The 24,090-nt window shown below is 47.3% G+C and overlaps 1 protein-coding gene across 2 annotated transcripts; it reads right to left on the minus strand.

The window, feature by feature from the left end:
• Nucleotides 1-6,635: 6,635 nt before the first annotated feature.
• LOC119352886 lies at nt 6,636-11,682 on the minus strand. Of its 2 annotated transcripts, XM_037619476.1 has the most exons (4): nt 11,595-11,682; nt 11,342-11,460; nt 7,764-10,861; nt 6,636-7,112 (listed from the first exon to the last, which is right to left on the minus strand). In XM_037619476.1, the coding sequence occupies exons 2-4, from the start codon at nt 11,354-11,356 to the stop codon at nt 7,109-7,111; spliced, it is 3,117 nt and encodes a 1,038-aa protein (XP_037475373.1). In that variant the 5' UTR covers nt 11,357-11,460; nt 11,595-11,682; the 3' UTR covers nt 6,636-7,108. The 2 variants fall into 2 exon arrangements, 1 of the variants encoding a protein (XP_037475373.1); XR_005170260.1 differs by lacking the exons at nt 7,764-10,861; nt 11,342-11,460; nt 11,595-11,682 and adding an exon at nt 7,227-7,711.
• Between the last annotated feature and the right edge of the window lie 12,408 nt (nt 11,683-24,090).

The raw sequence follows: 24,090 nt of genomic DNA on the forward strand, positions 1-24,090 counted from the left end.
GGACAGGGGTTGTATTCAGGGCCGGATTGTCCCAAAATTTTATTTCGGTTTTCCAGGCGCTTTCCATCGCACAGTACTTTCGTACTATGGATGCCAAGTCAGCGAAGCATGTAATTTCACGGTGACTTATGGCGTTGAGGATTCCATTGTCCGTGCAATTATTGCAGAAGAATGAAATTGCATCCTCCTCGCGGCAGTCCTTTATCCTGTTCATGACCAGGAGGAATCTGGCCCAGTAATGGTGTACTGTTTCTGCGGGCTCTTGCCGAATTTGGGATAGATCGCTTATGTTTGGGTGGGTGGGTGGAATTAAATCCGGAACCTCGCCCAATCTGAGACTCAGGGGCCAAGGAGTTTCCGAACTTAGAAGCTTGGGTTCTTGGATGTTGTCCAATGAATCTAGCCCGCTGCCTGACTTTAGGTTCAGGGCTTGAGTGACGTCCTCCCCTCCGCGGGTATCCGGCTTGGAGGGATCGGGAATCCAGACATAACTAGTCCTTAAGATAGATGAAGGCTTGCCGCATTGTTCCTCCACCACTGCAACATGATGGGTGACCTGGGGAGAGTTAATCTCTCTCGGATCAGGTTTAGGCCCAATCTGATCATAGTCTGTAGCGACTCCCAGGGCGGCGATGCGATCCAAGAGCTCGTTTAAGGAAGAGAGCTCCATCGGATCTAACTGCTTGGCGAGTTCCGAGTTGACGTGAAGATTGCTTTCGATGACCCGAGAAGTCATCGTCGGCGCGGCGGCCGAACAGGCGGTCATAAGAAAACCGCCTAGCCGGAGAGTTTGGCCGATAGCCAAAGCTCCTTTAGCAACAGTGCCGTCTTTAAAGACGGGATGAGGCATCCTTCCTGATGGCGACGGCACAGCGGAGCTCTCAATGAAAGCACCAATGTCGGTGTCAAAACCGGCGGATCTCGGGTAGGGGGTCCCGAACTGTGCGTCTAGGCGGATGGTAACAGGAGACAAGGGACACGATGTTTTTACCCAGGTTCGGGCCCTCTCGATGGAGGTAAAACCCTACTCCTGCTTGATTAATATTGATGATATGGGTAGTACAAGAGTAGATCTACCATGAGATCAGAGAGGCTAAACCCTAGAAGCTAGCCTATGGTATGATTGTTGTTTTTCCTACGGACTAAAACCCTCCGGTTTATATAGACACCGGAGAGGGCTAGGGTTACATAGAGTCGGTTACAATGGGAGGAGATCTACATATCCGTATCGCCAAGCTTGCCTTCCACGCCAAGGAAAGTCCCATCCGGACATGGGACGAAGTCTTCAATCTTGTATCTTCATAGTCTAGGAGTCCGGCCATCCGGACACCCCCTAATCCGGGACTCCCTCAATAATCCTTAATAAGCACAAACTTCTCCGATATAGTGTAGTTTGGAGAATTCAAAAAGATAATAGGACTATCATGCGTGGGTGCAATAGCAACAATTTCATGTTTAACATAAGGAACTATAGCAAGTTCATCTCCATAAGCATAATTCATATTGGCATCTTGGCCACAAGCATAGCAAGCATCATCAAAAAGGGATATTTCAAGAGAATTAAAGGGATCATAGCAATCATCATAGCAATCATCCTTCGGTAAGAACGAAGGGGAATTAAACAATATATGAGTTGAAGAGTTACTCTCATTAGAAGGTGGGCACGGGTAGCTAATCCGCTCTTCCTCCTTTTGTTCTTCGCTCTCCTCCTCATTTTTTTCATCCAATGAGCCCACAGTTTCATCAATTTCTTCCTCCATAGACTCCTGCAAAATATTAGTCTCTTCTTGGACAGCGGAGACTTCCTCAATAAATGCATCAATATCAGAATAGAATTCATAATTCTCATAGCAATATCTAAGTATAGCAAAATTTTCAGGTTTGTAAACAGCATCATCAAGATTTTCACATGTTTTAAACAAAGATTCAATCTCATAAGCACCCATAAAAGCAACAAATTCTTCTATTTGTTCCACATCATAGTAATCATATATACCATTAGCATAAGAAGCCAAGGTTCTATTATCATTAAATTTGCATGAAAAGTCAAGGTGTGGAGCCTTCATCCTAGACCAACAAGTATAATCATATCTCAAGCATAGTTGACGAGCATACCAACGCAACATATGAATTTGATCCCATAATAGTTTACCTTTTTGTGTCAAGCGATAATCCCTAAAGTATTCACGTTGATCCAACATGTCTCCCATAACAAAATTGAATGGGGTTTTCATAGGATTATCAAAGTAGTACATAATATCTTGAACATAATGAGCATCGAGGGTTTTAGGAGGTTCCCCATCTCCGTGAGTAACAAGTACACCTAATTTTTTTGGTATTTCGTGTTCCATATCCATAACTAAAGATAGAGAACAACTAAGAACAGCAAATAAAAATTACTTAGTGATAAAGCAAACAAGCACACACGAGAATATTCACCCCACGCTATGACTCCCCGACAACGGCGCCAGAAAAAGGTCTTGATAACCTGCAAGTATACGGGATCAATTGTAGCCTCTTTTGATAAGTAAGAGTGTCGAACCCAACGACGAGCTAAAGGTAGAACAAATATTTCCTCAAGTTCTACCGACCACCGATACAACTCTACGCACGCTTGACGTTCACTTTACCTAGAACAAGTATGAAACTAGAAGTACTTTGTAGGTGTTGTTGGATAGGTTTGCAAGATAGTAAAGAACGCATAAATATAAACTAGGGGCTGTTTAGATAAAGAAGCAATAAAGAAAATATAGCGAGTGTGGAAAAGTGGTGGTAGGAGTTGTGAAATTGTCCCTAAGCAATTGACTACTTTACTAGACCGATAGCAAGTTTTATGTGGGAGAGGCCACTGCTAGCATGTCATCCCTGACTTGGAATTCTATGCACTTATGATTGGAACTATTAGCAAGCATCCGCAACTACTAACGTTCACTAAGGTAAAATGCAACCATAGAATTAAGATAAATTGATCCCCCTTCAATCCCGTATGCATCAATTTCTATGCTAGGTAGAAGCTTCTATCACTCTTGCCCTCCAATACATAGTCCTATCAACATACGACTAACCCTATGGTGTGATCCACGCGCGTGCTCATATGATGGCCAGCAAAGGACAACAACATAACCACAAGCAAAATAAACCAATCATAGCAATTCATTAATCACCGATAGGACAACGAAAATCTACTCAGACATCATAGGATGGCAACACATCATTGGATAATAATATGAAGCATAAACCACCATGTTCAAGTAGAGGGTACAGCGGGTTGCGGGAGAGTGGACCGTTGTAGATAGAGGGGGGAAGGTGATGGAGATGTTGGTGAAGATGGCAGAGGTGTTGGTGTAGATCGCGGTGATGATGATGGCCCCCGGCAGCGTTCCGGCGCCACCGGAAGCAAGGGGGAGAGAGCCCCCCTTCTTCTTCTTCTTCTTCCTTGACCTTCTCCCTAGATGGGAGAAGGGTTTCCCTCTGGTCCTTGGCTCCCATGGCGTGGGAGGGGCGAGAGCCCCTCCGAGATTGGATCTATCTCTCTGTCTCTCTCTGTTTCTGCGCTCTGGGTGTTTTGTCTTTTCATCGTTTCATATATATATGGAGATCTGTAACTCCGATTGGATTGAAACCTTCGCCCAGATTTTTCTCCAAAAATTAGCTTTCTTGCGGCCGAAGAAGAGCAGCAACCGCCTTACGGGTGGCCCAGGAGGGTGGCAGGCGCGCCCAGGGTGGGCAGGCGTGCCCCCCTGTCTTATGGCCACCTCGGGCACCATCTCGCGTTGATTCTTCTTCCCATATTCTCCAAATGTTCCAAAAAAATTCTTCGTCCGTTTTTATCCCGTCTGGATTCCGTTTGATATGGGGTTTCTGTGAAACATAAAACATGCAACAAACAGGAACTGGCACTGGGCACTGGATCAATATGTTAGTCCCAAAAATAATATAAAAACTTACCAAAAGTATATGAAAGTTGAATAATATTGGCATGGAACAATTAAACATTATAGATATGACGGAGACGTATCACGCGCTACTTGTTGCAACCTAGGAGGTGGAAGTGATCTATGGAATGAGTACTCCTTAATTAGTGATTTCATAAGAACTCTCATGCTAATCAGGGAAAATTAGGGGAAGACCTGCTGGTCAAAGATGGTTGGCAAGCTAAGGCCAAGGTTCAACCTCTGAAGGTGATGGCGCCGCCAGGCGAAGCCTGGCCTGCGTGTAGGCGGCGGCGGGGCTTCCTCTCCCCTCGGCTGGTGGCGGCTCGTGCGGGCAGCCGGGCCATGCTGGTGGCGGCGCGCTGACGGCAGGGCGCGGCGACGGGTGGCAGTGGCGGGAGATCGTGTGTGCTACGCGGTCGCGGCTGCACCTGTGAGCGGCGTGGTGGGCTGCATGAGGCTCCCCTGTTGCTGCCATGAGGGCTCGATCCGGCATGACCAGATCTCGCCGTCGGCGCCGCGGGTGGTGGCTGGCCATTGTTGGCGCTCCTCCTCTGGTGGCGGCTGGTGCTTCCCGTGGCTCTGGGTTGGTGGCCTCGGTGTGGGCAGCTCGTGGTGGTGGCGATGGTTGTTAGCGTGGTCGTGGCACGACGATTGGCGCTTGATGGCGGGGTGCGGGTGGAGGTCGTGGCCTCCTTTCTCCTAGGTTCATGCTGGCGATGCTTAAATACGCGAGGATGGCTATGACCTAGGGTCTATACTTGGGCGGACCGGATTTGGGCCCGAGGCAGGTCAGAGCCGGCGTTCCGGGTAGGTGAGGTCGGGCATGGTCCGAGAGGTGCTTGTTGAACGCGATGGGGCGTCGCAGCTGCTTTGGCTGGCGGCGGTGCGATGCGGGTTGTGGCGTCTTCGGTGGGCGGCACAGATCTGGATTGTGGTGGTGGACGATGTCTGACAGTGTGTAGGTATGGGGGCTGACTTGGTCCGCGTCGGATGCCTTTGCGTTGTGCCCTTCTTGCTTGGTGCCTGTTGTGACCTGGGTCTGAGGTTGGCTCTCCAGGCATTGTTGTGACGTCGTACGGACCGGCGCTGGTGGCCACGGACATGGCGGCGTTGGAGTGTGCTCGGCGGTGGCCGTCGGTAGTCACTGGGTTGCCCCCCCCCCCTCCTCCCGGTCCACCGGGACTGGCTGGGGACACAGGTGTGTGCCCTTCCTACAGTGGACGACCAGACCTAGTGGCTGATGCCGGGCTAGGAGTGAAAGGAAGTCCCTTTCACTCCTACTATTGTGGCTGGGTGGTCGTGATGTGGATGGTCGGTTGTGCCTAGGGGCATGGATGCCATGGCAGCGGTTCCGGACGACGGGCTTCATGGTTGGCTTTTTGGCATGCTGCGTGGTGGCGGTGATGGCTCCATCTCTTGTCGTGTGGGAAAAAAGGGGTGTAGTGGCGGGAGGCTCAGGCCTGCACTAGTGGTTCATCGTTGTCCATCGTTGAGGTGGTGGCCGAGACTCCTCTTGATGGTGTAGGTGAGTGTCTGAGTGAAAGCTTCACGCTTCTGGCGCCGGCGATGGCGAGCGCCGCTTGCCTCTTGAAGACGTTATCGTGGGTCTCGTCCTTGTGCCAGAGCTTTAGGTGAAAACCTTTGTCTGTCTTCAGACTCGGCAGCAACGACGCTTTGCGTCGTCATCCTCCTCGGGGTGTTGTCATGGAGCTCAGGAGTCTTCGGTCGGGCCTTGGCAATGTGTTTGCCTTGTTCTAGGTCCTTGTTGTATCTTTTGATCTGCTTTGTAAGGGGTCTCCCCACCATATTGTATCCTTCCGCCGTGTCCTTTGATTCGTTGATTTATATATAACGTGGAGCGAAAGCCTATTTTGAGAAAGGTGACGGGCGATGGAGACATGCATATATACTGTGGCAAGCAGGCCCATAGGTGATATTCAGAAGGTGGCCTCTCCGGCTTCTCGTGCCAACTAGAAGCTCTGCTCTATCCTCTGCTCCGACTACAGTTGAGGACTGCCACTCATCGGATCCAATGGCTACCTTCCCCTACGATGTGAGGATGTTTCCTCTGCCCGATCATCAAGCCCTTCATGTTAATGGACGTCTTGCTCGCGTGTGTGTGCTCAGTAGCCACTCCCACGGTCAGAGATCCAAGGGTGACATCCATGTTTTTGACCTTGTACGTAAATATCAGATTCTTGAACGATTTTTCTGCAAAGTTGCAGAGCTATGTTTCTGACCGTTGGATGTCTGATCGAACGGTTCAGGGGAGTTCGTATCAAGGGTGCATCTAAGCTCCCATATCACCTGATACTCACTCCCACTCCCACGATGAAAATGATGATTACCTTTCTTCCTATGCACAGCGCGCAAGCTCAATGCCCTCTCTTATTTATTTCTCTCTTGATCCATTTCTCCGAACATGTTGCTGAAATCGTCTGAACTCGCTGAATTCGTCGAAATTTCGCCAAAACACTCATCAGTCTGGACGATGCTGCAGGCAAACTAGTTGAGCAACTTTTGCTGCCATTTCAGTGACACATGGATAACAGAAGGATTTTGTTTCTACTTGCCTGCCATGTACTCTCTCTGTAAACAAGTTTAGTCTATATCCAGTTATTAAAAAGGAACGGTCTCCAGCAAAAACCTGTCAAGAAAAAAGTGAACCAAATTTTACAAGCTTATATCATGAGTGCAGAATAAAACACAAAAAAGCTGCACTTTATATATATATATGAACAAAAGGAAAGGTTTGGTTTAGCATTACAGTAATTAGTCCATAGCTGAAAAATCATACACACCACAACACACGCAGGGGAGAGCAAATAGTATAGCAGCACCATGAGCAGGCACAAGCTGAATGCCCTCTCTTTATTTATTCCCCTCAAGCAAAAGCTTGTTCCCTGCATGATCTACCGAACCAGATGATGCATACTTGCTTTGACAACCAAACCAAGCCATATCAAATCAAATCAAACTGATACTGGCATACGCACCGCCACACCATGGCACTGCAGATGCAGATTTCACACGGACCAATCCAGCAGCATCAAGTAAGGCAGCAACACACAAAACCGTGCACTCCAGGGAAAGCTTCAAGTAATTAAGCACCGTAGAACTAATAGTGTCAGTGTGCCAGTAGCAATCAACCCATGGAAGGAAACGATTTTTGATTACCTACAGTGTGGCATAACAAACCGTCAATGGGATGACATTATGCACACATAGTATCAGCACTAAAGTAGTACAGAAAGAACGGTAAGATTAAGTGATCAAAGTGTTGGGACATACCCGGTCCGGCGACGAATGCCGAGTAGCCTCCGGCGACACGAACGCCGGACGAACCTCTCTCTCACACACACTCGGACATACGGAGGTGGAAGAAAGAGGGGACACTAGATTTTCCGGCGACAAACGCCCCGCCGCACGAACGGCGCCACGCCGACGAACGACGGTTCTTTCTTCTTTCGAGCCCAAACTTGCTCGGCACCACACCGTACAACAATGGACTGGATTACATGGCTTAAATAGCCAGAAGCACCGGCCACCCCATAGCCTGAACGCACACATAGCTAATTACGGAATTGGAGTCTGGAGTCTAACAAACTCTATCCATGCACACACACGGACGCTCACCTCCTAGAATATCTCAACCACATGCACCCATATCCATGCGATGCATGCGCGTAGCTAACAACTTAACCAGCTAACTCACGCCATGCATAGACTAACCAACTCACGCACGCATGTAGCTAGCTTATCCATGCAACAAAGTCGTGATTATCCTAACACAAAGTAGGCACGGAACCACATATGTCTCACTCTCACCTGAGCATGGTGCCTCTTGGCAGGTGGGCCTTCTTGTAGTATCGCGAGTGGCGCAGCTTGTAGAGCGAAGGATCGTGGTTCGCCTCCACCCCATCCCACTCCAGGTTGTCCCACCAGTCCTTCTCGCAATCCACCTTGGGCCGCATGGTGCCGCTCCCACTGACAGCCGGCAGGCGCCTGAGGCTCCAGCAGCCCCTGATCTTGACGGTCTCAAGGTTGGGAGCAGACATCCGTGACCCACATATCTGCTGCAGCGTGGGGAGCTCGTACATGTGGATGTGTCTTAGTCCAGGAAATTCAGTAACTTCCTGCTTCTCTTGGCACTTAGGGTCCAAAGGGAAGACCTCCTTCAGATCACCGCAGCACACGATCTCGAGTGTCTCCAGCATAGGGAAGGTGCCCACTTGCTCAGGCAAGGGAAGCACATGTATGAGCCTGGGGCAATAGTCCAGGTGCAAGAATACTAGGCTCCAAAAGGAATAGCTTTCAGTTCGGTATATAGGATTCCACTTCCAGATGTAGCACGCCATCGGGAGCTGGGACACCCAGAATGTTTCCAATCGTTGAAGCATCCTATTGGAATCATCGTTTGAAGGAGTAGCAAAGACAGAGTGTAGGTTGGGGCACCTCTCGACACGGCACCATTGGAGGAACACCCAGGTGGAACCTTGTGGGCATGAAATGCAAGCGATGGACGAGCTATCATGCACATGAAGCGTGTGAGTAATATCACAGATGAAACGAGGGGGTATGGTAGCACTTGTACTAGTTCCTTCGATGCTGCTCTGTCCTTGCTGTAGTAATCCCCCCTTCATCTCCTGTTCATCTTGTACGTGAACGTACCAGTCTAGATCCTCTAGATTAGGCCTGGGTGGGCAAGCCCATATCCAGCTAACTCTGCCATCATTACCAGCACCAGCCTGCAGGTGGCCTTGAAAGATGACATCCCTTGCATATAAACAATGACCAGGCTGCCGTATGCTCCTGATTCCTTTAGCAACTTCACTGTCATCAACAGCAACTCTACTTGCAGGAGATGAATTGATTTCCATATGCATCTCATCCGAGGGAAAATTACTTCCGAGGGGTTCAAGAGACCTAAGGGGCCTTGCATCCCTTACAGCGATGTACCAATTACAGGAAAAGATGTCTGGTTGTGTAGCAGCGACAGGAAGAATAGATGATCTTTTAGCAGAACTGGCCTCACTGGTCTTTTCTTTTGAATTAGCTTGGCTAGGTAACGCAGATCGGATGGTGTTGATATGCAGCACCTCCAAAACTCGTGTCATTTTATTTTCTGGTGGCCATAATATTGCACAGAGCTTCTCACAGCCCAGAAGGATGAAACGCTTGAGGTTTGGAGCTTCCAATTCTCTGAGGTCAAGGGTTTTCACTGCTGTGCCCGAGAGGTCCAGCTCCTCCAGGCTCCCCAAATTTCCTCTGAGAAGTATACTCTTTAACCGAGAACAACCCCGGAAGGAGATGCTAGATATCTTGGCTGCAGTTTCTGCTTTGTTGATGAAGCTAAATGACTCGAGCCGTGGAGGCAGGACGTTGTTGATGAAGCTAGATGTGGTGAGGCTGTTTGTATTGGACATATTGGGAAATTGTGCTTCATTATTTGTGTCTTCGTTCTCCGTAGGGACTGAAGCTTCTGTTACTCGAAGTATGACAAGGCTAGGTATACCGCCACACAAATCACTTATGCTCCCATGTTTGACTCCCTCCACATTTAACTCCCTGAGTTCAACCATCAATCTCTTCATCTTTTCAGATAGCAGCCAGTACCAGTGTGTATACCTCAGTTCCAGCACCCATAGCTTCTGGAAACATGATATGTTTTCGTTGTAGCTTGGATGCTCATCATCACCTGTCATATTTGTGCACTGGTCCAGATGGAGCAATCTTAGTTGGCTGCAACAGAGGAAGGGAGGAGATGCAAAACTGAATCTGCAGCGAGAGAGGTATAACACACGCAGCTTGCTATTTCGTGAATGTTGGAACAGGCTAGGTTGCAATACTGGTATTGTATTTATTGGTGGTTCATCGGGAAGCACAAAGAAGGATGTCACCCCAGGACGTAGCACACCAGTATCATCCTGCAGCAGATCCTTGTGTGTGACATAAACCCAGCGATCATCATCAACATTACTGTTTCCCGTAATCAACTCTGCTAAGTATCTTGTGCCTTCAGGGTTCTTCCTAACCCAATCCAGGCTTATGTTCCTCTGCAGAGAATTGCCAATCTCCCATGCTGATGTATTGCCTTGGACCTGTATAATCCCATCACAGATCCAATAGTTTGGTCCATGGGTGTCCAAGTCCACCAGACCTGTAGGAGAGAAGATTATTTGTGCCCATCCGTACAGGGCGTACAGGACGCACTGCTTCACTACCTTGTGGTTCATATAGCCAGGCTTAGCAATCCTCGTGCAAGTGGCAACCTCCTCGGCCTCTTCATGAACTAGATTACAGAACTGTTCAGAAACATATCCATGAGAAGTACGGAGATAAACATTAGTCTGCATCATCATCTTTAGATAAACATTAGTCTGCATCATCATCTTTTCTGGTTCCCCGTCATCTAGCACGAGATCGAGCCGAAACCTCCCGTGCCAGGTCCACAACACCTTGTTACCCAAAAGTGGTATTGTTGGGACACCACACTCGTAGAAATCAATATATCTTCTGCTCCCGTTGAGAAAAAACAGCACAAATCTACTGTTGAGAAGCTTTCTGCATATTTCCCTGCTGATATCTTCTATCACCCCTCTGGACCCTTGCTCTATCCCATTGAAATCGTCGTCCTCGTCACACCGATCGAAGATAGCCATCACAGACAGCGGAAGCTCCAGCTCCTCTGCTACTGCCTTTTGCAGGGCCCTCATGCTTTTCCACACAAAGCAATCCACATGAATAACCTTGTCAAACTTTGATTTTGATGATTTCAGACGTTGGGCAACCACCTTTAGTGCCGCTGAAGCCCCTAATCGCCGCCATCCATGGAAGTAGATCACATTTCCTTTGCTTGTGTCCTCCAAAACACTAATTATCTCTTCTACCGCAGCATCGATGTTTTGTGCCTGGATCCTGATGTCCTGCAATGTTCAAAAACAATAGCAGAAAATGAGGTTTGTCGCTTTTAGTTTCTTTTTATTTAACTCTTCAATTTCAAACCATAAGGCGCATCATAACTAAAAGTTTTCCTTACGATTATTACGACTTACTAACACGAATAAATAGGTAAGTAAAGATCAAGTGTGTGTGTGTGTGTGTGTGTGTGTGTGTGTGTGTGTGTGTGTGTGTGTGTGTGTGTGTGTGTGTGTATAGAAACATGGTCACTGGCCAAGTGTGCAAGTAATTAAGTACGAAAGATCCAACTGAATCTGCAAAAGATTTTTCAAACTTGAAATGCTAGCAGACGACAGATGTAAACAAAATCACATGGAAGAATGGCCTATTTAATTCTTGTCAGTACACCAATTAAAGATCCCAGTTGAGCTCACCAGCTAAAAAAATCAAGCAAGTGACAAATCTGCAGTATTGACCACTGAAGATTGAGGTGTGTGATGGATTACCTCCAGTCCAGGCATGGTGAATCAAATCAATCCTTTAAACGCCAGCAGCTACGTACGGTTGGAATATCTAACCCATGGGCCAATCTGCAGCAATCTCCAGATCTAATTTCCTCCCTTTCCTGACATATATAAGATCGGTGCAAGCATTTGGACAAGTTACAACCTGATGCCTTGTTAAAAGTAGACTTGCCTAAATTGGTAGAAGCAATTAATAAATCTGCAGATATGTATACCGAACGATTGGTATAGTTACCTTGAATAACTGATGTACTGGGAGGGACAAGCCTAGATACACCACACGAGCAGCAAACTAGCTGTGGTCTGTGGGTGAGGAAACTGAAAGTTGCATGCAGGCTTATGCATTCACATAGCAAGGTATGGGAAACGGCCATGCGTATGAAGACCCAGTAGCAACATTCCTTTTCTTTGCTTTGCTTTTTCTCTCTAAATAAAAGCTGCAAATTCTTCGCTTTCTACACACCACATCCATCATCAGATTCTTTGCTTGCTGGGTTTAAAGATGCACGGGGATATATAAAGGTAAAGATAAATCTGGTTGTTGTCTGCCATCCGGCCCGTTAGTCGACCAACTTTTGTATGCCACTAATATTACCTTGAGGAACACGCAGTGTGTCTTGGGCACCGACACTGCCTCTAAGCCATAATTCTAATAGTTTCTATTTTCATATAGTACTTGTAAAGCAAATGAGGTAAATAAAAGTTAGAATTAAAGCAGTTCCAGCCGGTGCAGTGACACGGGCCCACATGTCAGCTGCCGTGTGGAGGCTTCCTCATTCCTTTGCCACGTCAATGCAACCTCACGCAAGTCAGAGCCAAATGGTTTTTTTTTGGAACGAAGATGCTAAAAGCGTCCGGCTTTAAATTAATAAAGCCCACAGGCAACAGGTTCAACTGGTTACAACTTAGCGATAACAAAAGAAAACGTTCGGCATGAAACGGAACAGAAAGGTTCAACGCGACGGAAATATTACAACCGGCCAAATCATCCAGCGCTGAAGACCTAGCTAACATAAAATTCCCATAAAAGACTCCAAATGCTTCACCGGCTCGGCGTATCTTGTCTTGTCATCGTCTGGATAGTCCTGATGCGCGTCATGAACTCTGACATACGCTCAGCATCGCGCTCCTTCCCCAGTGGAATCCACATCTGCAGAAATAGATGGCATTTGAAGATCACGTCTGCAGGATGGTTAGGAAATTTTTTTCTCAATCATCATTTTATTATGCGTCGTCCAAATAGCCCAGAGCAGCGCCCCTACGCAACGCCAAGCGATTCTACTACTCGTCCCTTTCGAGGACTTTAGAATGGTAATTAAGTCATTCCCCGAGGCTGGGTTCCAGTTCGTGTGGAAGGCTTCACGAAAAGCACTCCACGCGAACTTGGCCAGGTGACATCTAAAAAAGACGTGGTTTGCATCTTCACCTAAGCCGCATACCGTGCAGGTACCATCAGCCGGACCGTGACGTTTGGCCACGTTATCCGAAGTGGGCAGCCTATTCCTAAACATTTGCCACATGAAGATTTTAATCTTCAGGGGCAGGCCTGCCTTCCACAGCCCCTTAGCTATATCAAGCGTTGACCCTTCAGTTAGCTTGTTATATAGGGACTTCACCGTGAATTTCCTCGAAGCTATAAGCTCCACTCAACCGAGTCAACCCCCGTCCCTAGGCGGTTGGCACCTATTTGCTGAACCAGCCCGGCCCAAGACTCACGCTCTTCGTTTGTTAGGGCCCGCAAAAAGTGGATCACCGGGGGTCAGAACGGACTGCCTCCCCTACTAAGACGTTGGTGTTAGTGGCGATCTGAAATAAGTTGGGGTGACTTTGCCAAAGGGGAGAGGCTCCCAGCCAGCGATCAAGCCAAAACCGAGTTGATTGGCCATTGTTAATCTGGAATTTGGCCCGAATATCAAAAGCGGGCCGCACCGCTTGGATCCCTTTCCAAAACACGGAGCCGTTGGACGAGGCTGTGAAGGGATTCCCATTCGGGAAATACTTGGCTTTTAATAGCTGAGCCCAGAGACCCGACTCATTTTGGGCCAGCCACCACCACCATTTGGAAAGGAGGGCGACATTCATCAATTTGGAATTAAGGATTCCCAATCCTCCAAACTTTTTTGGCCTACAGACCGCCGCCCACTTTACTAGGTGGTATTTCCGTTTTATGCCAGTTCCTTTCCAAAAGAATCGGGACCTCGGTGTGTCTAGCTTGGCGTGCACGCCATCGGCTAGTAAGAACATCCCCATAGTGAAGAGGGGAAGGGAAGAGAAGCTCGAGTTAGTTAGAATGAGCCTTGCAGCAGAGGACATGAAACGCCCTCGCCACGGGCTTACCCTGTTGGCCACTTTCCCATACAAAGCTTGCGGTGAGAGATAGGTAGCCCAAGGTACTTAATTGGAAAGCTCCCAAGCTTACAATTAAGTAGATTTGCGACATGCAGGCTTTGTTGGTCGTCCATCCCCATGGTAATGACCTCGCTTTTAAGAAAGTTAATTTTGAGTCCGGAGAGGATCTCAAAGGCTAGTAGCAGTAGCTTAATTGAAGCGATACTATGGTCATTTGGCTTGAACAAAAGCAAGGTATCGTCTGTGTATTGGAGATGTGTCACACCACCCGGGATGAGGTGTGAGACAAGCCCCATGATGTGTCCGGCCTCCCTGGCCTTGGACAACATGGCTGCCATAGCATCAGCCACAAAGTTAAAGACAAGAGGGGAGATGGGATCGCCCTGTCTAAGCCCTTTCCTATTACGGAAAAACTTCCCCATTTCGCCATTGACAATAACCGAGGTGTTGCCACTCGAGATCAGGTGCATGATCCCGTGGAAGAACCCTGCCTCAAAACCCTTTTTGAGGAGGACCTCTTGCACAAACTCCCAGTTTACACGGTCGTATGCTTTTTCGAAATCTACCTTGAGGATGACTCCCTGACCACGCGTACGTTTTAACTCATGAATTATCTCCGTGAGAGCAATAGGCCCTTCAAGAATGTTTCTGCCTTTAAGGAAAGCGGTTTGACTCTTATTAATAACTCGTTGAGCGACCGGCGTTAACCTAGAAGCGTAGGCTTTGGCACAAATCTTGAAAGGGACGTTAATGAGCGTGATCGGGCGGAACAACATAATAGAGTCCGCCCCTTTGACCTTGGGAATCAAGCAGATCGCCCCATAATTGAGGCGCGCCAGGTCAACCGTACCGAGGGCAAAGCCGTTGACAATGGCTTGGAAAAGGTCCCTAAGGAGCGGCCAGAACCTTTTGAAGAACTCGACCGGCCAGCCATCCAGGCCTGGAGCCGTGTCGTTCTTCATTCCAGCCAGCGCTAGATCAATCTCTTGGGGCGAAAAGGACACCATCAGGGCGTCATTTTCCTGTTGAGAGACACGCTCATCCGGTCCCCATAAGTCTTCCCTTAGACTTAAGCTCTTCGCTTTGGTTGTTCCCAACAGCGCAACGAAGAAGTCGAAGATGTGCTCAACGATTTCATTTTGGGTGACCAGAGTCTGATTCTCCGACTGGAGCCGAAGGATTGTGATCTTTCGTTTACGGCCGTTAGCAAACGCGTGGAAGTAACCCGTGTTGGCGTCGCCTTTCACGACCCACTTGACGCCGCCCCTACGGCGCCAGTACTCCTCCTCCGCCCTGAGGATAGCCAAGACCTGATTTTCCAGGGAGTAGCGGAGCTCCCATTCGTCTCCAAAGAAAGTTCTAACATCAGCCTGCGCATCGAGGCGCGTGATTTCCTCCACGATGTGCTCCCTTTCCCTTTTAGACTCGCTGAAATGATTGGCCCCCCAACCCCTGAGGAAAGCCCGCAAGGCCGCAGCCGCAGAGGACCAGAACTCTACTTGTCCTCGTTGACGCCCCAGCTGGGTACCGATCAAGGTCCAGCAGTTCGATACAAGTTGGCAGAAACCCTCGTGTTCGAACCAAGCTGTCTCAAAGAAGAATCTACGGCTGCGGCAAACACAGCAGGATCAGAGGAACATGATCTGATCCGATGCGCGTCTTGGCTACTAAGGTACAAAGGGGGAACAACACCTCCCAATCACTTGTACAAAAAACACGGTCGAGAACACAGCGGACTGGCTCCCGCTGTTTGTTAGTCCAAGTGAATCTCGCACCAGTACGCGCAATCTCTCTAAGAGCAGCGGCCGTGATGGCATTGTTGAACAGGGACACCCTAGCCCAGTCTATGTTGCCATTGTTCTTGTCCGCCCCCGAGCGGATCAAGTTAAAGTCCCCTCCCACCACGACTGGCAGGTTGGACGTGTTGGAAATATGCCCTAGAGGCAATAATAAATTAGTTATTATTATTATATTTCCTTGTTCATGATAATCGTTTATTATCCAAGCTATAATTGTATTGATAGGAAACTCAGATACATGTGTGGATACATAGACAACACCATGTCCCTAGTAAGCCTCTAGTTGACTAGCTCGTTGTTCAATAGATGGTTACGGTTTCCTGACCATGGACATTGGATGTCACTGATAACGGGATCACATCATTAGGAGAATGATGTGATGGACAAGACCCAATCCTAAGCCTAGCACAAAGATCGTGTAGTTTGTATGCTAAAGCTTTTCTAATGTCAAGTATCTTTTCCTTAGACCATGAGATTGTGCAACTCCCGGATACCGTAGGAATGCTTCGGGTGTGCCAAATATCACAACGTAACTGGGTGGCTATAAAGGTACACTACGGGTATCTCCGAAAGTGTCTGTTGGGTTGGCACGAATCGAGACTGGGATTTGTCACTCCGTGTGACGGAGAGGTATCTCTGGGCCCACTCGGTAGGACATCATCATAATGTGCACAATGTGATCAAGGAGTTGATCGCGGGATGATGTGTTACGGAACGAGTAAAGAGACTTGCCGGTAACGAGATTAAACAAGGTATCGGGATACCGATGATCGAATCTCGGGCAAGTATAATACCGCTAGACAAAGGGAATTGTATACGGGATTGATTAAATCCTTGACATCGTGGTTCATCCGATGAGATCATCGTGGAGCATGTGGGATCCAACATGGGTATCCAGATCCCGCTGTTGGTTATTGGCCGGAGAGTTGTCTCGGTCATGTCTACGTGTCTCCCGAACCCGTAGGGTCTACACATTTAAGGTTCGATGACACTAGGGTTATAGGGAATAGATGTACGTGGATACCGAATGTTGTTCGGAGTCCCGGATGAGATCCCGGACGTCACGAGGAGTTCCGGAATGGTCCGGAGGTAAAGATTTATATATGGGAAGTCATCATACGGTCACCGGAATAATTCGGGGGTTTACCGGTATTGTACCGGGACCACCGAAGGGGTTCCGGGGGTCCACTGGGAGGGTCCACCTGCCCCGGGGGCCCTAATGGGCTGTTTGTGGAGAGGGACCAGCCCCTTAGTGGGCTGGGCGCCTCCCCCCTTAGGGCCCATGCGCCTAGGGTTTGGGGGAACCCTAAAGGGGGGGCGCCCCCTTGCCTTGGGGGGCAAGGCAACCCCCCTGGCCGCCGCCCCCTCCTCAGATTGGATCTGAGGGTGCCGGGCCCCCTCTCCCTTGCCCCTATATATATGTGGGGGTTGGGAGGCCAGCCGCACCCAAGTTCTGGTGCAGCCCTCCCCCTCTCCCAAGTCCTCCTCCTCTCCCGCGGTGCTTGGCGAAGCCCTCCAGGATTGCCACGCTCCTCCTTCACCACCCCGACGTCGTGCTGCTGCTGGACGGAGTCTTCCCCAACCTCTCCTTCTCCCCTTGCTGGATCAAGGCATGGGAGACGTCACCGGGTTGCACGTGTGTTGAACGCGGAGGCGCCGTGGTTCGGCGCTTAGATCGGAATCAACCGCGATCTGAATCGCTACGAGTACGACTCCTTCATCCGCGTTCTTGCAACGCTTCCGCTTAGCGATCTACAAGGGTATGTAGATGCACTCTCCTTCCCCTCGTTGCTAGATTACTCCATAGATTGATCTTGGTGATGCGTAGAAATTTTTTAATTTCTACTACGATCCCCAACAGTGGCATCATGAGCTAGGTCTATGCGTAGTTTCTATGCACGATTAGAACACAAGTTATTGTGGGCATCGATTTTGTCAACTTACTTGTCGTTACTAGTCTTATCTTGATTCGGCGGCATCGTGGGATGAAGCGGCCCGGACCGACCTTACACGTACACTTACGTGAGATAGGTTCCACCGACTGACATGCACTAGTTGCATAAGGTGGCTAGTGGGTGTCTATCTCTCCCACTTTAGTCGGATCAAATTCGATGAAAAGGGTCCTTATGAAGGGTAAATAGTAATTGGCATATCACGTTGTGGTTTTTGCGTAGGTAAGAAACGTTCTTGCTAGAAACCCATAGCAGCCATGTAAAACATGCAAACAACAATTAGAGGACGTCTAACTTGTTTTTGCAGAGTATGCTATGCGATGTGATATGGCCAAAAGAATGTGATGAATGATATGTGATGTATGAGATTGATCATGTTCTTGTAATAGGAATCACGACTTGCATGTCGATGATTATGACAACCGGCAGGAGCCATAGGAGTTGTCTTAATTTATTGTATGACCTGCATGTCATTGAACAACACCATGTAATTACTTTACTTTATTGCTAAACCGTTAGCTATAGTAGTAGAAGTAATAAGTTGGCGAGACAACTTCATGGAGACACGATGATGGAGATCATGGTGTCATGCGGGTGACGAAGATGATCATGGCGCCCCGAAGATGGAGATCAAAGGAGCAAAATGATATTGGCCATATCATGTCACTATTTGATTGCATGTGATGTTTATCATGTTTTACATCTTATTTGCTTAGAACGACGGTAGCTTAAATAAGATGATCCCTCATTAAAGTTTCAGGAAAGTGCTCCCCCTAACTGTGCACCGTTGCGAAAGTTCGTTGTTTCGAAGAACCACGTGATGATCGGGTGTGATAGATTGTAACGTTCACATACAACGAGTGTAAGCTAGATTTACACACGCGAAACACTTAGGTTGACTTGACGAGCCTAGCATGTACAGACATGTCCTCAGAACACAAGAGACCGAAAGGTCGAGCATGAGTCGTATGGTAGATACGATCAACATGAAGATGTTCACCGATGATGACTAGTCTGTCTCACGTGATGATCGGACACGGCCTAGTTAACTCGGATCATGTAATCACTTAGATGACTAGAGGGATGTCTATCTGAGTGGGAGTTCATAAGATGAACTTAATTATCCTGAACATAGTCAAAAAGGTTTTTGCTAATTATGTCGTAAGCTCGCGCTTTAGTTCTACTATTTACATATGTTCCTAGAGAAAACATAGTTGAAAGTTGATAGTAGCAATTATGCGGACTGGGTCCGTAAACTGAGGATTGTCCTCATTGCTGCGTAGAAGGCTTATGTGCTTAATGCACCGCTCGGTGTGCTGAACCTCAAACGTCGTCTGTGGATGTTGCGAACATTTGACATACACGTTTTGATAACTATGTGATAGTTCAGTAATGTTAAACGGTTTAGAATTGAGGCACCGAAGACGATTTCGAAACGTCGCGGAACATATGAGATGTTTCGAGGGCTGAAATTGGGATTTCAGGCTCGTGCCCACGTCAAGAGGTATAAGACCTCCGACGATTTTCTTAGCCTGCAAACTAAGGGAGAAAAGCTCAATCGTTGAGCTTGTGCTCAAATTGTCAGAGTACAACAATCACTTGAATCGAGTGGGAGTTGATCTTCTAGATGAGATAGTGATGTTTCTCCAAAGTCATTGCCACCAACCTACTAGAGCTTCGTGATGAACTATAACATATCAGGGATAGATATGATGATCCTTGAAATATTCGCGATGTTTGACACCGCGAAAGTAGAAATCAAGAAGGAGCATCAATTGTTGATGGTTAGTGAAACCACTAGTTACAAGAAGGGCATGGGCAAGAAGGGATACTTCATGAAACGGCAAATCAGCTGCTGCTCTAGTGAAGAAACCCAAGGTTGAAGCCAAACCCGAGACTAAGTGCTTTCGTAATAAGGGGAACGGTCACTGGAGCAGAATTACCCTAGATACTTGGTAGATAAGAAGGCAGGCAAGGTCGATAGAAGTATATTGGATATACATTATATTAATGTGTACTCTACAAGTACTCCTAGTAGCACCATGGTAATAGATACCGGTTCGGTTGCTAAGTGTTAGTAACTCAAAGTAAAAGGCTACGGAATAAAAGGAGACTAGATAAAGGCGAGGTGACGATATGTGTTGGAAGTATTTCCAAGGTTGATGTGATCAAACGTCGCACGCTCCCTCTGCCATCGGGATCGGTGTTAAACCTAAATAATTGTTATTTGGTGTTTGCGTTGAGCATAGACATGATTGGATTATGTCAATCGCAATACGGTTATTCATTTAAGGAGAATAATGGTTACTCTGTTTATTTGAATAATACCTTCAATGATCTTGCACCTAAAATGAATGGTTTATTGAATCTCGATCGTAGTGATACACATGTTCATGCCAAAAGATATAAGATAGTAATGATAGTACCTCCGTCTTGTGGCACTGCCATGTAAGTCATATTGGAATAAAACGCATGAAGAAGCTCCATGTTGATGGGTCTTTGTTCTCACTCAATTTTGAAAATTTTGAGACATGCGAACCATGTGTGTTGGTATGTACGCATGAAGAAACTCCATGCAGATGGATCATTTGGAATCACTTGTTTCTGAATCACTTGAGACATGCAAATCATACCACATGGGCAAGATGACTGAAAGCCTCGTTTTCAGTAAAATGGAACAAGAAAGCAACTTGTTGGAAGTAATACATTTCGATGTGTGCAGTCCAATGAGTGCTGAGGCACGCAGTGGATATCGTTATGTTCTTACTTCACAGATGATTTGAGTATGTTTACTCGATGAAACACAAATCTGAATTATTGAAAGGTTCAAGTAATTTCAGAGTGAAGTTGAAGATCGTCGTGACAAGAGGATAAAATGTCTATGATATGATCATAGAGATGAGTATCTGAGTTATGAGTTTGGTATGAAATTAAGACATTGTGAAAATTATTTCACAACTAATACCGCCTGGAACACCATAGTGTGATGGTGTGTCCGAACATCATAGCTGCACCCTATTGGATATGGTGCATACCATGATGTCTCTTATCGAATTACCACTATCGTTTATAGGTTAGGCGTTAGAGACAACCGCATTCACTTCAAATAGGGCACCACGTAATTCCGTTGAGATGATAGCATACAAACTATGGTTTAGAGAAACCTAAGCTGTCATTTCTTAAAAGTTTGGGGCTGCGAAGCTTATGTGAAAAAGTTTCAGGCTGATAAGCTCGAACCCAAAGCTGATAAATTTATCTTCATAGGACACCCAAAACAGTTGGGTATACCTCCAGTCTCAGATCCGGAAGCACAAGGGCTTGTTTCTAGAAACGGGTACTTTCTCGAGGAAAAGTTTCTCTCGAAAGAATTGAGTGGGAGGATGGTGGAGACTTGATAAGGTTATTGAACCATCACTTCAACTAGTGTGTAGCAGGGCACAGGAAGTTGTTCCTGTGGCGCCTACACCAATTGAAGTAGAAGCTTATGATAGTGATCATGAAACATCGGATCAAGTCACTACCAAACCTCGTAGGTCGACAAGGATGCGTACTACTTCAGAGTGGTACGGTAATCCTGTCTTGAAGGTCATGTTCCTAGATAACAATGAACCTGCGAGCTATGGAGAAGCGATGGTGGGCCCGGATTCCGACGAATGGCTCGAGGCCATAAAATCCGAGAGAGGATCCATGTATGAAAACAAAGTATAGACTTTGGAAGAACTACTTGATGGTCGTAAGGCTGTTGGGTACAGATAGATTTTAAAAGGAAGACAGACAATGATGGTAAGTGTCACCATTAAGAAAGCTCGACTTGTCGTTAAGATGTTTTCCGACAAGTTGAAGGAGTTGACTGCGATGAGACTTTCTCACTCATAGCAATGCTAAAGAGTCTGTTGGAATTATATTAGCAGTTACTGCATGATTTATGAAATCTTGCAGATAGGATGTCAAAACATTGTTTCCTCGATGATATTCTTGAGGAAAGGTTGTATGTGATACAACCAGAAGGTTTTGTCAATCCTGGAAGATGCTAACAAGTGTGCAAAGCTCCAGCAATCCTTCTAAGGACTGGAGTAAGCATCTTGGAGTTGGAATATACGCTTTGATGAGATGATCAAAGATTTTTGGTTTATACAAAGTTTATGAGAAACTTGTATTTCCAAAGAAGTGAGTGGGAGCACTATTGTTGATCGGAAATGATGTAGAATTTCTGGATCAATATGCTTGATAGTACTTTCAAATGAATACATACCGTGACAAGATTTTGAAGGAGTTCAAAGTAGATCGGCAAAGAAGGAGTTCTTGGCAGTGTCAAAAGGTGTGAGTATTGGGTAAGACTCAAGACCTGACCACGGCAGAAGAGAGAGAAAGGACGAAGGTCGTCCCCTATGCTTCAGACATAGGCTCTATAGTATGCTGTGCTGTGTACCGCACCGGAAGTGTGCCTTGCCATGAGTCAGTCAAGGGGTACAAGGGTGATCCAGGAATAGATCACAGGACAGCGGTCAAACTTATCCTTAGTAACTAGTAGACTAAGGAATTTTCTCGATTATGGAGGTGGTAAAAGAGTTCGTCGTAAAGGGTTGCGCCGATGCAAACTTTGACACTAATCCGGATTATTCTGAGTAGTAAACCGGATTCATATAGTAGAACAGTTATTTGGAATAGCTCCAAATAGAGCGTGGTAGCTGCATCTAGGAGATGACATAGAGATATTTAAAGCACACACGGATCTGAAAGATTCAGACCATTGACTAATAACCTCTCTCACAAGCATAAGATGATCAAACCCAGAACTCATTGAGTGTTAATCACATAGTTATGTGAACTAGATTATTGATTCTAGTAAACTCTTTGGATGTTGGTCACATGGCGATGTGATCTGTGAGTGTTAATCACATGGCGATCTGAACTAGATTATTGACTCTAGTGCAAGTGGGAGACTGTTGGAAATATGCCCTAGAGGCAATAATAAATTAGTTATTATTATTATATTTCCTTGTTCATGATAATCGTTTATTATCCATGCTATAATTGTATTGATAGGAAACTCAGATACATGTGTGGATACATAGACAACACCATGTCCCTAGTAAGCCTCTAGTTGACTAGCTCGTTGTTCAATAGATGGTTACGGTTTCCTGACCATGGACATTGGATGTCGCTGATAACGGGATCACATCATTAGGAGAATGATGTGATGGACAAGACCCAATCCTAAGCCTAGCACAAAGATCGTGTAGTTCGTATGCTAAAGCTTTTCTAGTGTCAAGTATCTTTTCCTTAGACCATGAGATTGTGCAACTCCCGGATACCGTAGGAATGCTTTGGGTGTGGCAAACGTCACAACGTAACTGGGTGGCTACAAAGGTACACTACGGGTATCTCTGAAAGTGTCTGTTGGGTTGGCACGTATCGAGACTGGGATTTTTCACTTGAGAGGTATCTCTGGGCCCACTCGGTAGGACATCATCATAATGTGCACAATGTGATCAAGGAGTTGATCGCGGGATGATGTGTTACAGAACGAGTAAAGAGACTTGCCGGTAACGAGATTGAACAAGGTATCGGGATACCGACGATCGAATCTAGGGCAAGTACAATACCGCTAGCCAAAGGGAATTGTATATGGGATTGATTAAATCCTTGACATCGTGGTTCATCCGATGAGATCATCGTGGAGCATGTGGGAGCCAACATGGATATCCAGATCCCGCTGTTGGTTATTGGCCGGAGAGTTGTCTCGGTCATGTCTACGTGTCTCCCGAACCCGTAGGGTCTACACACTTAAGGTTCGATGACGCTAGGGTTATAGGGAATAGATGTACGTGGTTACCGAATGTTGTTCAGAGTCTTGGATGAGATCCCGGACGTCACGAGGAGTTCCGGAATGGTCCGGAGGTAAAGATTTATATATGGGAAGTCATCATACGGTCACCGGAATAATTCGGGGGTTTACCGGTATTGTACCGGGACCACCGAAGGGGTTCCGGGGGTCCACCGGGAGGGTCCACCTGCCCCGGAGGGCCCTATGGGCTGTTTGTGGAGAGGGACCAGCCCCTTAGTGGGCTGGTCGCCTTCCCCCTTAGGGCCCATGCGCCTAGGGTTTGGGGGAACCCTAAAGGGGGGCGCCCCCTTGCCTTGGGGGGCAAGGCAACCCCCTTGACCGCCGCCCCCTCCTCAGATTGGATCTTAGGGGGCCGGCCCCCCTCTCCCTTGCCCCTATATATATGTGGGGGTTGGGAGGGCAGCCGCACTCAAGTTCTGGCGCAGCCCTCTCCCTCTCCCAAGTCCTCCTCCTCTCCCGCGGTGCTTGGCGAAGCCCGGCAGGATTGCCACGCTCCTCCTTCACCACCACGCTGTCGTGTTGCTGCTGGACGGAGTCTTCCCCAACCTCTCCTTCTCCCCTTGCTGGATCAAGGCGTGGGATACGTCACCGGGCTGCACGTGTGTTGAACATGGAGGCGCCATGGTTCGGCGCTTTGATCGGAATCAACCGCGATCTGAATCGCTACGAGTACGACTCCTTCATCCGCGTTCTTGCAACGCTTCCGCTTAGCGATCTACAAGGGTATGTAGATGCACTCTCCTTCCCCTCGTTGCTAGATTACTCCATAGATTGATCTTGGTG

Source organism: Triticum dicoccoides, chromosome 2A (genome assembly GCF_002162155.2).
Source record: "Triticum dicoccoides isolate Atlit2015 ecotype Zavitan chromosome 2A, WEW_v2.0, whole genome shotgun sequence".
NCBI classification, from domain to species: domain Eukaryota; kingdom Viridiplantae; phylum Streptophyta; class Magnoliopsida; order Poales; family Poaceae; genus Triticum; species Triticum dicoccoides.